Here is a 16,338-nt window from a genome sequence, read left to right as displayed (position 1 = left end):
ATGGTATGGGTTGGTATGGGATGGGATGGAATGAAATGAAATGGTATGGAATAGTATGGGATGGAATAGGATGGGATGGTATGGGATGGGATGGGATGGGATGGGATGGTATGGGATGGTATGGGATGGGATGGTATGGGATGGGTTGGTATGGGATGGGATGGAATGGGATGGGATGGGATGGTATGGGATGGGTTGGTATGGGATGGGATGGAATGAAATGGTATGGAATAGTATGGGATGGAATGGGATGGTATGGTATGGGATGGTATGGGATGGGATGGAATGGGATGGGATGGTATGGGATGGGTTGGTATGGGATGGGATGGAATGAAATGGTATGGAATAGTATGGGATGGGATGGGATGGGATGGGATGGGATGGGATGGTATGGGATGGTATGGTATGGGATGGTATGGTATGGGATGGTATGGGATGGGATGGGATGGGATGGGATGGGATGGGATGGAATGGGATGGAATGGAATGGAATGGAATGGGATGGTATGGTATGGGATGGGATGGAATAGGATGGGATGAAATGGAATGGTATGGAATGAAATGGTATGGAATAGTATGGGATGGGATGGGATGGGATGGGATGGGATGGGATGGTATGGGATGGTATGGTATGGGATGGGATGGGATGGGATGGGATGGGATGGGATGGGATGGGATGGAATGGAATGGGATGGAATGGAATGGGATGGGATGGAATGGAATGGGATGGGATGGAATGGAATGGGATGGAATGGGATGGGATGGAATGGGATGGTATGGGATGGGATGGGATGGAATGGGATGGAATGGAATGGAATGGAATGGGATGGAATGGTATGGGATGGGATGGAATAGGATGGGATGAAATGGAATGGTATGGGATGAAATGGGATGGAATGGGATAGAATGGGATGGGATGGAATGGAATGGAATGGAATGGGATGGAATGGTATGGTATGGGATGGGATGGAATGGAATGGAATGGAATGGGATGGAATGGTATGGGATGGGATGGAATAGGATGGGATGAAATGGAATGGTATGGAATGGTATGGGATAGGATGGGATGAAATGGGATGGAATGGGATGGAATGGGATGGAATGGGATGGGATGGGACAGAATGGGATGGAATAGAGGGGAGTAAAGTTGAATGGACTTGAATGTTCTTGTTGCACATTGTTATTGCACTCTGAGGTAATAAGCTCTCCATTGAAGGTGAAGGTGAGGTTTGGAGTGAGGTATATCCTTCCCACATTAACGTTCTGTGATATTTGACATTAAATCACAGACCTTTACAGATCTGTTGGAGACAAATTGCTCAATAGAAAATAGTTCAAGTAAAAAATGTTGCAGGACATGACAAACGGCAGGAAATGAAATAGACAGTATTTGAATAATCTACGTATAATGTCAGTCCTTTTTCAAGCAAACAATCTCTGCTCACAGTTTCTGGAATGTCACGTTTCTGTTTTTCTTGTATCGCTTTGGGAGCTAAAATGCCGGCAGGAAAATCAGCATCCTAACACAGGCAGCATCCTGACACAGGATAAATTTGCTCCTAATGAAGAAAATTGTTGGTTGAAGTTTACCGCTTCCCGCCCCTTTATTTTGGCGGGCTGACCCTTTAAGTTTCCTCTGCAGGTCACAGAAAACAGGATAAACCGATGAGGCTGCAGAGGGCTTCATGCAGCTCTGCAGGCTGCAGTTTGACAAAAGTGATAACAAAGAGATCATGAAGGGAAGATTATGCAAAGGAGAAGACCTCACCTGAAAAGCATGCACATTAAAAAACACACACACACACACACTAAAACACACACACACATTCCCGACTGAGGCCCATGTCGTGCTCTAATAACAGGCTGCAGAAACAAACATCCCCTGTTCTGTCTCTCTGTCATCTCCTCCTCCTTCTCCTCCTCTTTCCATGCCCTCATCCTCCTTCCCCTCCTTCACCTCCATCTTCTCCTCCTCTTAAAACGTCTTTCCCGCCTTCCTCTTCCTCCTCCTCCTCCTCCTCCTCCTGCCCCTCCCCTTTCCTCTCTCCCTGGGACTTTAATTCATCTTCTCTCCACACCATCCCTCCTCTCCGTCATCTATTATTAGTCTGCTTGTTCTTTCCACCTCTTCATCACCTCCCCCCCTCCTCCTCCTCCTCTTCTTCATCACCTGCCATGACAGAATCCTTCCACTATCACACACCTGGGAAATGAACCTGCTCATCCATCAGTGCACACAGCGGCGTTACAGTGCCCGTCTTACAATCAGACAGCAGTGAGTTGTGTTTGAATGACCTCACTGAATGACTCATACTCTTCCTACAGTTCATCAGCTCTGCTGTCAGTCCGCCTCCTGGCTCTCTGTGGAGCCTCGTGCAGATCAAACATAAATAAAACATGAATTGAAAAGAGCCGACAGGTGCAGATAAAGTTCAAGATAAATCAGCTTCTATGGGGGATCGAAAATAATGAGGTGGAACTGTTTCAACATGTTCTCCAGTGTTTGCAAACTGGGTCTGAGTCTGGGGGAAAACATCTGAGATTTTCGGCCTGACAGCAGGGGAGATTTTTGCTCTAGAAAACACAACTTATCCCTATTATTTCTTTATGCGTGCACTTGTTTGTTCTGTATTTCCAGTGAGGATGCAAAGGCCAAGATGATGGAGGAAACATGGAAAGTGGAGAGGGCAGATCATTTTAAAAGAGAGGCCTAGAGGGGATGAGGGAGAAGATATTGTGAAGAGGAAAGAGACAGGGTAGAGGTGATATGGATGCTCTATATTGGGCTATCAGTCAAAGATAGGCAGAATGAGTGGTTCAGATAAAGAAGGAGACGAGGTTTGAGTGGATATTGTATCGCTGCAGCCTGTGCTTGGATGCTTGGATGATCTAATGCGGTCTGCAGTCTGACATTCACGTTTAAGCACGGCAAAATAAAGTACAACTATCGAGTTACACTTCCATTCAAAGCTTCACCACGCTCATATCAGTGTCAGTCTGCTGCTTCTCTTTGTGGTTTCAGGTTTTTGAATGGGTGTTGGAGCCTGGCTGCAGGATTTCCTCCAAAACAAGAGCCTATAAATGAGGTCCAGTACTTCAAGCCTCTCTCAGGAGTCTTAACATCCAGTTTGGGATACTATCTTTCTGTTACACTTCATTGTGTGCTTTTTGAAGCATTAAAATTTGCAGAGACTACAAGATCTCAGGCTTTACCTCTGACATCCAAACTCTCTGTTTGCATCTACATCTCTGTCTTTAAGTTGAAACAGGGACAGCTGCAAAACCAAATGCATTTTGTTTTTTAAGTTACATTTTCAAGAGAGACAGAAAATGTGGGGAGCAGAGGGTCGGGGGAAATTGCAGCATATGCTCATGGCCGGGAGTCGAACCTGGGACCTCAGCGACGAGGACTATAGCATCTATACATGGGGCGCACTTAAGGTGCATTTCAACCAAGAGTTCCGGGGTCTTTTGGCCCCCAGAGCTACTTTACCCGGAACTAAAAGGTTCCTGTGCCCCCATTGTTGTCTGTGTTTCGACTGTGGGCTGAAGTCCTGGGTGGATTGTGCAAATCAGGCCAGTGACGTATGGAGAAAAGAGATTAAATGCCCAGAGGTGCCACAGTGGGGGAAAGTCGTTCCACCTCTGATCCTCCCTCAGAGGTACTAACAGAGGCGGAATGAGGGGAAGACGGTGGCAATGTGTGTCATCAGCACAGAGTGTGTCAAGCCGTACCTCTCATACTTCCACAACACCATAATACAATATTTAATCACACACTAGGACACCAATATTGTGCCGTTTTTTGGTGCAACATATAAATTTAAAGGCATAGAATCAAAGGTTGCAGAATCGCAGTGTATAAGAGGCGAGTGTTTCCCACTCTTGCACGTGACAGGGTGGAGCTTGGGTCATTTATTTACCATGCAGTGTCCACTTTATAGAAGGATATGTCTTCATTTTATCATTTTAGTTGTTTGTTATTCTGGAGCTTAGTTAATATTTGATCACAGGAAACATTAATCTGCTCCTTGGCTTGGTGCAAGTGCGTCTAAAGAGAGCATAGTTACCTCACTGGACAGTTTCAGACACCTTTGTGCAAAATATAAAACCTGAGAGTAGGAGATTAATTCCTTTTTTTATGTATGGTTCATATAGAGGGGGAGAGAGAAAGAGAGAGAGAGAGAGAGAGAGAGAGAGAGAGAGAGAGAGAGAGAGAGAGAGAGAGAGAGAGAGAGGGGTGTTCAGGGTAATTTAACAAGCCTTCCCCTCTGCGGGTTGAGACAGGTTAACTTACATTCCAATCTCTCCCTCCTCTCTTTCTCTTTCATTCACTCAGAGGTAGGGGGTTAGAGGTGTGTGTGGCTGTGTGTGTGTGTGTGTGTGTGTGTGTGTGTGTGTGTGTGTGGTGGGGTCTGTGACACACTCTTTTAGCCTGTCACACACACACACACACACTCACGCACACACGCACACACACTCGTAAACCCTGCCCTTAGCCCACCTACATTCTTTCAGGACAAAACTGCAACCTGGTAACGAGAGACCCCTCCCCCTCCTCTCTCTCCCCCTCCTCTCTCTCTCTCCCCCTCCTCCCTCTCTCTCTCTCCTTTAGGCTGTCTTTAAGCATCGATGCCACCCAGGTAACATGTTGATGCAACCTCACATCATAAATATTTTCACAGTTGCAGGTAAAGCTCCATTCTGCAGAACTGGACCTGTAGTTGCATCTAAAACCAAACTTTGCTGTGCTGAAATGCAACTTCTGCACACAAATCTATCGACACTAAGCTGCTGAATACTATGATTGGATAATAAATATGTTAGAATGTTCTGAAATACAGAGAAAAGTAAATAAATGTTTCATAGATGAAGATGTAAAGCAAAGAAAAGAAGCACGTCTTGATTCTTTGAAAGCTGGAACCAACAAGACGACTTTTTGTTTCATATTAAACAGCGACAATCAAGTTTTGCATCTTCCTAAAGTTAACAAACTCACAAGAAAGACTTTAAAATTGTTCAAACCAAAGCAGGTATCTTTGCTTTTCGTCCCTCAAGATGCAAACATGTCCAGTTATAGAACTTCTGCTATGTTAATCTGCAGATCATCCAACTAACACATGCATGCAGCCGTCTCCTGCGCCAGAGATGGAAGCTGCAGAAGCATCCTTTCTGTCTCTTAGAAAAGACTGTTTAGAAATCAGAATCACAAAACAAGATGTCAGACGTCATATTACATGTTGGGTATAAAACTGACACCAGAGCAGGCTTCTGTCTGATACTTGATTGTATCTGCTTTTCTCTAACAATGACGAGAGAGAGTGGGAAGCAAAGGAACAAGGGTGGGAGTCAAACTTGGAGCAGCTGCTTTTGAGCCTTTACACCAAGCAGCAACCTCCGGCCTCAAAATATGAAGCCCATTTGGAAGCACTACAAACTGCAGTTCATTGAGCGTCCACTAGAGGCTGGCTGCAGAAACAGCAGAAACCACATACACACCCATTCAAAGAAGACGATCTTTAGAGCAGAAATAAACACGTTTACAGCCTGGATCAAAAAACAGTTCAAGTCTGAATGGATCATTTCTCTATCGGCACACACTTTTCAGGGTTTAAACTTATGAGATTTGACCAAATAAGGGCATGGCTGACTTGATTGAGAGGCGGGAACACTGTAGCTGTTAGCAAAGAGGCTAAAGGCCCGCCTCTTTGCCTCACACTAGCTTGATAGAAGTTAGGTTTATTTATTATACAGTCTATGCTCTGAACATGAGGCACCGTATTTAACCACTGGGCTAAACCAGCACCAAAGATCTACTCCTGCATGTGACTACTGTTCAAGTTCTTGCAGACTGTCCTTCATTGTAACAGCACAGAGCACAAAGGATGTCAGGTAGCGTGCATCCCTGTCGTCCAATCAGCATCAGTTTAACTCAGGATCCTGTCCTTTTTAACTCGCTCTTTATGACTGCTGCAAGGTAAACAGGCTTATAAAGACTTTTACAGGCTGAACACACACACACACACACACACACACACACTCACGCACACACTCACACACACTCAGTGACAGTCACAGCTTACTGCCTCTCTATTGAGACCTTCAACCCTGACAGAGAGAGAGAGAAGAGAGAAGAGGAGGAAAGTAAAGAACGATGAGATAGAAGAGGGGAGGGGAAATACCATCACCAACTTTTCAAGGATACACACTTACACACAGCCACACACACACACACACACGTACACAAGCACGGACATGCAGTGAATGTCCCGGCACTGATGAATGAGGAGGGCACTCGAGCAGGAGAGCCGGGTACAAAAGAGCCGCATTCAGAAACATAAAAGGTTGTTCAAGAGCGACGTTCAAAAACACTGAAAGGTTAACTGTGAGCACACAGAGAAGCTTTTCTGTTCCCCGTGTGTGTGTGTGAGACTCAGTGTGTCCCTGTGTGTGTGTGTGTGAAGCTTTACTAACACGCTACATGTCCGTATGTTAGTGTGTAACTGTGACAGCTTCACTGCAGCACCAGCAGAGCGTCCTGCCAAGAACAACATCTCTAAATCAGCTCTTGTGTTTTTTTATCTGGTGTGGTAGCAGCGAGCGGGATGAGGGTTCACCAGCATGATGACTTTACATCAAGTGGGTCTGGCTGGGATCCAACCTGCTTTGTAGTTTAATAAAACAGCTCAGACTGATGGAGATGTGGGAATCCTTCAGCGGTAACGACTGCAGGAATTAACTTTGAGGAAAAACTACTTTTTAGACTTCCTTTACGCCGGAATCATAGAAAACACTCGGATAAGTGTGATTAAATCTGAGCTTTCATTCTGTCAGGGAGGAAGAAACCACAGAGACAAGACCTGACAACATCAGGCAACAAAATGACCTAGAAGTACTCTGATATATATGTAGAAAATGTGGACTAGGATTGGTTCACAGAAAACTATCAGAGCATTGCATTGTGGTGTAGAATGGAATGGAATGGAATGGAATAGAATAGAATCAAATGGAATTTAATTTAATTTAATTTAATAGAATGAAATAGAAATGAATCAAATTGAATTTAATGTAATGTAATGTAATTTAATTTAATTTAATTTAAATTAATTTAATTTAATCTGATCTAATCTAATTTAATTTAGTTCAGTTTAATAGAATGAAATAGAATTGAATCAAATGGAATTTAATTTAATTTAATTTAATAGAATGAAATAGAATTGAATCAAATGGAATTTAATTTAATTTAATTTAATAGAATGAAATAGAATTGAAGCAAATTGAATTTAATGTAATGTAATTTAATTTAATTTAATTTAATTTAATTTAAAATAATTTAATTTAATCTGATCTAATCTAATTTAATTTAGTTCAGTTTAATAGAATGAAATAGAATTGAATCAAATGGAATTTAATTTAATTTAATTTAATAGAATGAAATAGAATTGAATCAAATTGAATTTAATGTAATGTAATTTAATTTAATTCAATTTAAATTAATTTAATTTAATCTAATCTAATTTAATTTAGTTCAGTTTAATAGAATTAAATAGAATTGAATCAAATTGAATTTTATTTAATGTATTTAATTTAATAGAATGAAATAGAATGAAATAGAATTGAATCAAATGGAATTTAATTTAATTTAATAGAATGAAATAGAATTGGATCAAATGGAATTTATTGTAATCTAATCTTATTTAATCTAATTTAATTTAGTTCAATTTAACTGAATGAAATAGAATTGAATCAAATGGAATTTAATTTAATTTAACTTAATAGAATTGAATCAAATGGAAAGGAAAGAAAGAACATGCTGCATAAGGAGTCTAAGTTCTCTTCTCCATTGCAAGAATTAAAATAAATACAATTTGTGTTCAAATATTCTGAAAATCTGCAGAAACATGAAGAGATTTCGGACTTGTCTTTTTCTTGAAATGCACCTGAAACATGTTTTCAAGCATCATGACGGTTTGGAAATCATCCTGCATGAACAGTTTCCATTTCAAGTCCTCGACAAGGAGACAAACTCAAGAGTACGATCAGGGGAAATAAAGTGTAGGGCAAGTTTGTGGCTCAGAGCTCTCACAAACTCTTCTAGAAAAGAAGATGTCATTCAGTGAAAACCTAGCTTTGTTCTCCTTTTTTAATCTGCCACCCAAAGTAAGGGTTGTTGATTCAAGCAGTCAATTTTAAAGACTCTAAACTTGCAGGAAATATTCCAGACGTCTCTTAAAACATCCTGATAACTTGCAAACTCACTGTCAGGAATTTAACTTATCTAGTATTTTTGAAGTCTTGAAAACAATCAAAGAGCTTCTTAGGACATGTCAGCATTCACATTTTAATGTCTTTAACTTTTATTAATCCAGGTTCATCTTGAAGGGATCAGAAACCTCTTAGAGTGTGTAAAACCAGTGTGCAGATTGTTCCAGAAATTGTAGCAGAAACCTTGAAATCCTCACACCATCATGTGACAGCAGACGCTGAACAGTGCCAAGCATCCTCTGAGGACTTACTCTGACAAATTCTCAAACAACTATGAGTCGACCTTCTTGACCTCTGACCTCCCACATCTATTAGAGTACCCTGAACCTCCAGATAAAACAGCAGACCGCCAGTGAAAGCAGAAAAGGACACATCAGGGTGTAAACAGTGAGAGTCTTTAAAGCCAGTGCGATGAGTCTTACCTGTCCGAGGTCCAGCGTCACGTTCACCTCGTTGTACTCGGTGCTGCGGGAGAGAGGCGGGCTCTGCCACCATCTCTCCGTCCCGTCGATGGCGTTGGTGATGGGGTGAGCTCGGTCGCTTTCGCCTTGTCTGCAGGTGTCACAGTACTGACCCTGAGGAGACATGGAGAAAGAAAGGTGTTAATATAAAGCCTCACACATGAAGTTTAAACTCCTCATCGGCAGGAGTTGTGTTCTTTATTTGAGTTTGAGCAGCTTTCTCTTTCAAACTGGGATAAAAAAGAAGCTTCCTTTGAGATTTCAAAGACCTTCTGTTCACGTCCCAGCTGCTTCATCCATCAGGAAGTCCTTGACTGCATGAAGAACGTCTAAGATATTCAACAGAGCGACATTCCTGCTTTGCTTTAGACCGTCATTCATGCTTTCATGATTACATATTTCATTAAATGTCCCCTAAAGAGAGTCTGCACTGTTAAGACTCCAATCTGTGGATACACCAGCTGGCTCAGGTGTGTGTCGCTGCAAGAGGACAGACGTCACACACCTGTTTTAATAAAGCCTTACAGACTCTTTAAGGTTTATGAATGTCATCCTACAAACAGCTCACACTTTGTGTTGCTCTAATCTTCAGTTCGCTGCAGGATGAAGCTGAAGGTCAGTCTCACCTTCCTCAGCAGAGTTTCAGAGTCACAGTAAACATCTGTGAAAAGCAGGGATGAGCTTCACAACAGTTTGACCCTGAAGCTAACCGGGTCAAGTTTCTGATATTCAAACACCCGGCTTGTGTTGCTTGTGGTTGTCACCTTGTCATAAATTCAACCTGACAGTTTTATGTTTGACTTGCAGCAACTGAAGAGATTCAATTAATGCTATAAACACACGTTAAGAGGCTTTAAAGAATCCAAGGTAAGGTAGAGAGATATTTGATGGATTTATTTAAACTTGAGTCAACACTTTGTGCAGAAACAAGATTCCCAGTCAGTCTTTTAACAACAGGTTTGACATTTGATACTCTAACAGCATTGTCTGCACGTAAAGGAAGCACAAAGGAAGCAGTTCAGAGACTTTCAGAAGGACACTACACCTGCAGGAAATGAAGCCACCTTCAGTTCCAGCTTGAAAAACATCTCTGGCTCCACCTTTAAAACTCGCCTGAACGATCTCTGACTTCTATCCTGTGTTTAAGTCTGTGTGATAAAAGTGGAAGGTGTATTCATAAACTTGTGTCCTTTGTATGAAATGTAGCTCTAGTGAAAGTTCAGACAGGGAGACTATAAAAGCAATCCCAGCAGTTGTTTAATTCTCCTCTCCCTCGTTCAATAGCTCAACCGCTTCCAGTGACTGGCTCATAGATAACCTCCCTGTGGTACGAACGTCACCAGAAGGAAGGAGGGAGACTTGATGAGAAGTCATCAGGATCAGAGAGGAATGAAAACTGACGGCTGCTTTGAAAAGGTAAAAATCCTCACTTTCAAATGAGGGGGGGCATTTTTGCCTTTATGGATAGGACAGCTGAAGAGAGACAGGAAATGTGGGGAGTAGAAAGAGGGGGAGGACATGCACTGACTGTTCAAGGCTGGAATCAAACCTGCGACCACTGCAACGAGGACTATAGCCTCTGTATGTGGGGTGCATCCCGAGCTGTCATTGGTTAATCAGTGGCGGCGTCATATAGCTCAGTGGCACGCCCTTATCATCAGCCAATCAACTTTCTGCTGTCTTTTTAAATGTGTCTCTCTCTCCAGCTAGTTCCTTCTTGCATTGATGGTGCGCACCCCTCCACCTCCCCGTCTCCACCTGGTCTCTGCAAGTCTTCAATTCCTAGGATTCATCAACCACCACCACCACCAGAGTCTGGACTCTCGGGGGATTTCTTCAGCTGCCAAATTCACACATCCTACGCTCACAACATTATCCCCATAGAGTCCTTACGCCAAAGATTTCTGTCAAGTTTCATTATTCATTCAGTTTTAACAAATAACCTTTAATATTCAAATTGTGTCTCTCCTGATTGAAATGTAACCTCTTTAATAATAATACATTTTATTTAAAGGCGCCTTTCTCGGCACTCAAGGACACCGCACTGATAGAAATATATATATACACGAATTCACATTAAAGGAAACAAAATCAGAGTCAGAAATGAAAACAATTTAAACTAACAAGGGGTAAGAAAAAAAAATAGAAACAATAACAAAATGACAGAGCAGTTGGAGTCAGACGGAGTAGGCGGTTTTGAACAGACATGTTTTGAGTTGTGATTTGAAATGGGGGAAAGAATCTGTGTTTCTGAGTTGAGGTGGTCATGAGTTCCAGAGACGGGGAGCAGAGCGGCTGAATGCTCGGCTCCCCATAGTGGTGAGACGGGCGGAGGGGACAGACAGGTGTATGGAGGAAGAGGATCTGAGGGAGCGGGAGGGAGTGGGAACATGGAGGAGGTCTGACAGATATGGGGGGGGGCGAGGTTGTGGATGGTCTTGAATGTCAACAGAAGGACTTTGAACTGAATGCGGAACTGAACAGGGAGCCAGTGGAGCTGTTGGAGGACAGGAGTGATGTGGTGGATGGAGGGGGTTCGGGCAATGAGTGTGAGGTCTGCAGATTTTGCACATAATTTTAAGTCTAAATGTGTCACAAAATCAAATCCACAATCCTGTCTTTACGTCTGTGTTCTTGAAAACGAACACGGTTTTAATTCTTTCATTTTGCATCTTTTATTTGACTTTTCTAATCATGTTTTTAATGCATCTTCCCTGAAGGTCTTGTGCCGTGCTACAGCTTGCATTTACTTCCTATTTTCACGACCAAGTCCCCCTAAAGATTTTCAGTCAAAGCTTTTAAACCCTTCATTTGAATTTTGTATGTGTTTGTTCCTGATTTAGTTTTTATTTTAATGCATTACTCTTTAAAGCCTACTATCACCTTAAGAATATATCAAGGATTAAAGGACTGATGTCTCAGCAGGATGCAGAAAAACTCGCCCATGCATTTATCTTTAGCAGACTAGACTACTGTAACGGGGTCTTTACAGGACTCCCTAAAAAGTCCATCAGACGGCTGCAGCTCATACAGAATGCTGCTGCTCGAGTCCTAACAAGGACCAACAAAGTAGACCACATCACTCCAGTTCTTAGATCCCTACACTGGCTTCCTGTCTGTCAGAGAATAGACTTTAAAATCCTGCTGATGGTTTATAAAGCACTGAATGGTTTAGGCCCAAAATACATTGCTGATCTGCTACTACTTTATGAACCACCTCGACCTCTGAGGTCATCAGGTACTGGTCTGCTTTCAGTCCCTAGAGTCAGAAGGAAACATGGTGAAGCAGTGTTTAGTCATTATGCACCACATATCTGGAACACACTCCCTGAAAGCTGCAGGTCTGCTCCAACTCTCACCTCTTTAAATCAAAGATTAAGACTTTTTATTTACCTCTGCCTTCCTATCTTAGATCATTTTAACCCACTTTAAATTAAAATTTTAATGTAATTTTTAATATATTTCTGATTTTCCTTTTCTTTTCTGTTTTATCATATTTGTCATTTTAATTGTGTTCTTTTATGCCTGTCTGAATGTCTCCAATGCTTTTAATGTTTTAATGTAAAGCACATTGAGTTGCCCTCGTGTATGAAATGCACTATACAAATAAAGCTGCCTTGCCTTGCCTTGCCTTAAATGTATCCTTGTGTTGGGGCGCTGGTGGCCTAGCGGTCTAAGCACCCCACATACAGAGGCTATAGTCCTTGTTGCAGTGGTCGCAGGTTCGATTCCAGCCTCGAACATTCACTGCATGTCCTCCCCCTCTCTCTACTCCTCACATTTCCTGTCTCTCTTCAGCTGTCCTATCCATAAAGGCAAAAATGCCCAAAAAAAAAAACAAAAAGAAATGTATCCTTGTGTTGTCCACATTGTTTTATCTCTCTACAAACTGCATATACTTCATCTCTCTCTGATCAGATCCCTCATTTCAAAGCGAAGACTTTTGACCCTTCAAAGCAGCCGTCAGTTTTCATTCCTCTCTGATCCCAGCGACTTCTCATCAAGTCTTCTTCCTTCCTTCTCGTGACGTTCATACAACAGGGAGGTTATCTATGAGCCAGTCACTGCAGAGGAGTAAACCCAGAGCCTGCTCACACACACTTCAATAATTTGTGCCTGAGCAGAGGAGGACACGACCACTTGAAGAGGCCTCCCCGTCCCTTTTGTTTCTGAAGCCTCGTCATTCTTATCTAATCCATTTTGGTTGTCTTTGCGTTTAACCCGACGGCTGCTGGCTACGTTGGAGCGTTAGCATAAACTCAGCAAGCTCAGGCCTGAACAAAAGCCCGGGTTAGGTGATGTTATCTCTGCAGGTCGCTGAGGTCAGGGGTCACGGTTGAGGATCTGAGGCGGCACCTTTTCGGCTCTGACGAGGAAGAACTCATTTTTCCTGCTGCAGGATCTTCCCTTTTTTCTTCCTCTGCTTCATCTATCCATTCCTAATAAACGAATACATGTTTGAGTATGAATTCTCCGACCACACAGCAGCTAAAGCACCGTGATAAATGCTCCTGAAGCCTCTAAGATGAGCATGAAATCCGGTCTAATCTAAGCTCAATGCAGGAAAACGAAAGAAACCAACCAGCGTCTGAGCGCTCTTTTAAATTCAGGAGACCTGAAGGAGGTTTTGTGGTTTGAATCAACACAAAGACTCATTTCCCACCCAGGTGTGTGACACCTTTAGAGAGCGAGGGAGCTGTTCAGTGCAGTGAGATGTTTTCTGTATCTCTCCCTGCCGTCACGCTGCCTCACTCCCCTTTTCCCTCCCGTCCCGTCCTCTCCTGTCCCCTCCTTTATTAAAAAGCAGAGCGGACCACCGAGAACCAAACATGTCGAGCTCATTCTCCTCTCTCTGTGAGTTTCACACTCCTTCATTCAATCGCTTTCATCTCTCCCTGTTTCTCTCTCTCTCTCACCCTCCACCTTCAGGTCAATGAGAGTCTCTCTGAGGGAGGAATCCAGGTCCTGAGGGCAGAGCTGAAGTGAAGCTCAGTCAACACCTGCCGCTTTATGTAAGCTTCTTTTTCTCTCATTAGGTAACGCTAAACTTCTCCTGCTTCCTCCAACTTTCTTACTTTCTATATCATCTATTCCTCTTTTCCTTTGACCTCATATCTAAAAACAGAATCTGATAGTTGCATTAAAGGTCCAGGAGTAAGATCATGTTATCTGTTAGGCTGGGTGAGTCTCCGGTGATGCAGTCTTGCAATCCACATTTTATAATCCTTGCTCTGGGGTGGATCAGATTTGCCTGGGGAAAACTGACTTCTGAAGTCTGCTTGCTCACAGAGGCACTAATCAGATAAACATTCAACGTGTCAGTATCAGATGTTGTATCTGTGCATTTATTTTACACTTTGCAAGGAAGTATAAGACGCACCTTTAATACGTTTTTAGTCGCCTAAAAGTGAGCTGCGTCCTCTACAACGGTGCGACCAAATCACAAATGCATAGCCATGCATTTTATAGTGTTAATGGGAGATAATGCTCAAAGAAGCAAGCAAAGCATGCTGAATACTAGAGCTGCCACGAGATATGCAAAGATAAGCAGCTGCAGCAGAAGAAGAAGACCCGGTTGTCAGCTAGCCAGCAAGCCTTCACCGCAGTATGTGGCTTCTTCTGCAGCGCACACATCATGTCGGTGTCACTTATTAAGTGTTTCTTGCTTCTTAGGTCATAATCATGCAAAGTAAATAAAGGTTGTGGAGTGCTGGTTTGATTGGAAAGACAACAAGTTGCAGAAGTCTCTCAACTATCATCGCTCAACTAGCGTAGCTGTAGCTTGAAAGCTGGTGAAAACAGACGACACCCCAAAATAGACTGTCTTATATTTTGTGCAACTTACACTACCAGTCAAAAGTTTGGACACACCTTCTCATTCAATGCTTTTTATTTATCTTAATTATTTTCATCATTGTAGATTAAAACTGAAGACATCAAAACTATGCAATAATCTGGTTTTGCCATAATCTGGATTACAACAGTAGTCAAATAGGGCTATCCATTGTGTGCTAACCCTACCTCTGAACAACACAACTGATGGTCTCAAACACATTAAGAAGACAAGTCATTCTACAAATGAACTCTTGACAAGGCTCATGTTCATTAGAAACCATTCCAGGAGACCACTTCATGAAGCAGACTGAGAGAATACCAAGAGTGTGCAAAACTGTCATGAAGGAAAAAGGGGGCTACTTTACAGAATCTAAAATATAAAACAGATTCTGCTTTGTTTAACACTTTTTTAAAAATTAAATAATTCCATAAATGTTCTTTCATAGTTTTGATGTCTTCAGTATTAATCTACAGTGTTTACAATCATTAAAATAAATACAAACCCTTGAATGAGAAGGTGTTTCCAAACTTTTGACTGGTAGTGTGTATTCCAAATTTTACGGTACAGTAGTCTACTCATTGAAAGGCTCAAAAAGAAGAGGTATGACAATCTAGAGTCACAATTTCAAAATGGAATGTGCCCCTGAGGACCATGAATGTTGGGAACCGTGTAGATAGCTGCTGAGGTAGAGGGCCAATCACAAGTAACATGAAATCAACCAACATCTGCAGCTATTGGTCGCAAGCAAAACATTAAAACGTCACTTTTATCTCTTGTTACTGTGAAACTTCAAATGTGTTCTTAAAGGTGACATATCACGCTTTTTTCATCAACATATATTGGTCTAAGAGGTCCCCAAAACATTTCTTTAAAGTTTATGCTCAAAAAAACACTTTGAAATCAGATTTTGGTCTGCCTGAAAAACCCTCTTCTTCAGTCCTCCTCAGAACACTCTGTTTTCCCTCTGACCACGCCCCCTCAGGAAGTGGATGTGGTCTCGGCTGTCCAGCACGTTGATCTAATGTTTAAATGTTGGCTGAATATACACGGCTGCTCACAGATCACATTACTTCAACCCTCTGAATCTGATCCAGAATCTGATCCTGATGGAGAGGCGCCTGCAGCAGGACCTTTCTGAAGGATTGGTCACAGATTTAGTGTTTCTTGTTGTTTTATTTATCAGTATGTCGACGTGTGTCTTGGTACACAGCTACGAACATGTAGCTATGTGGCTATGCTAACTAGCGCTAGCACTTCTCCATGATAAATAAAAATCATCCACTAGATCTTCAAATCTGCAGACGTGGGGAGTAAAACCGACCTCTACCAGAAAGCCAGCAGGACCTTTCTGAAGGATTGGTCACAGATTTAGTGTTTCTTGTTGTTTTATTTGTCAGTATGTAGACGTGTGTCTTGGTACACAGCTACAGTTACGACATGTAGCTATGTAGCTATGCTAACTAGCACTAGCACTTATCCATGATAAATAAAAATCATCCACTAGATCTTCAAATCTGCAGACGTGTGGAGTCAAACCGACCTTTGTGTTTATTAAGACAGCCTACAACTAGCATGCCTCCCTCCTAAGCTCCTTGTTAGCACACATGTGTGCAGGTAATGAAAAACAGAGGAGGGGTTGAGTTGTATTTTATACAGTCTATGGGCTGAACAAGCTCCGAGCTCTGACTTCCTGTTACAGACCAGATGGCGCTGTGACGTATGAAAAACACTGAAGTCTGAAACGGCTGGTTTCAGCACACATTTACAGAAAGGTGGA

At 42.3% G+C, this 16,338-nt stretch overlaps 1 protein-coding gene across 1 annotated transcript in view; it reads right to left on the bottom strand.

The window, feature by feature from the left end:
* The window catches only part of lama5 (laminin, alpha 5), a 122,261-nt gene that overhangs the window by 103,761 nt on the left and 2,162 nt on the right, over positions 1–16,338 (bottom strand). Inside the window, exon 2 of the mRNA XM_034694911.1 lies at positions 8,687–8,839. Coding sequence (XP_034550802.1) covers positions 8,687–8,839 — 153 coding nt within the window. The remainder of the gene's footprint in view (positions 1–8,686; positions 8,840–16,338) is intronic.

Source organism: Notolabrus celidotus, chromosome 11, assembly GCF_009762535.1.
Source record: "Notolabrus celidotus isolate fNotCel1 chromosome 11, fNotCel1.pri, whole genome shotgun sequence".
Classification (NCBI taxonomy): domain Eukaryota; kingdom Metazoa; phylum Chordata; class Actinopteri; order Labriformes; family Labridae; genus Notolabrus; species Notolabrus celidotus.
This window is presented reverse-complemented; position numbering and strand designations above follow the sequence as displayed.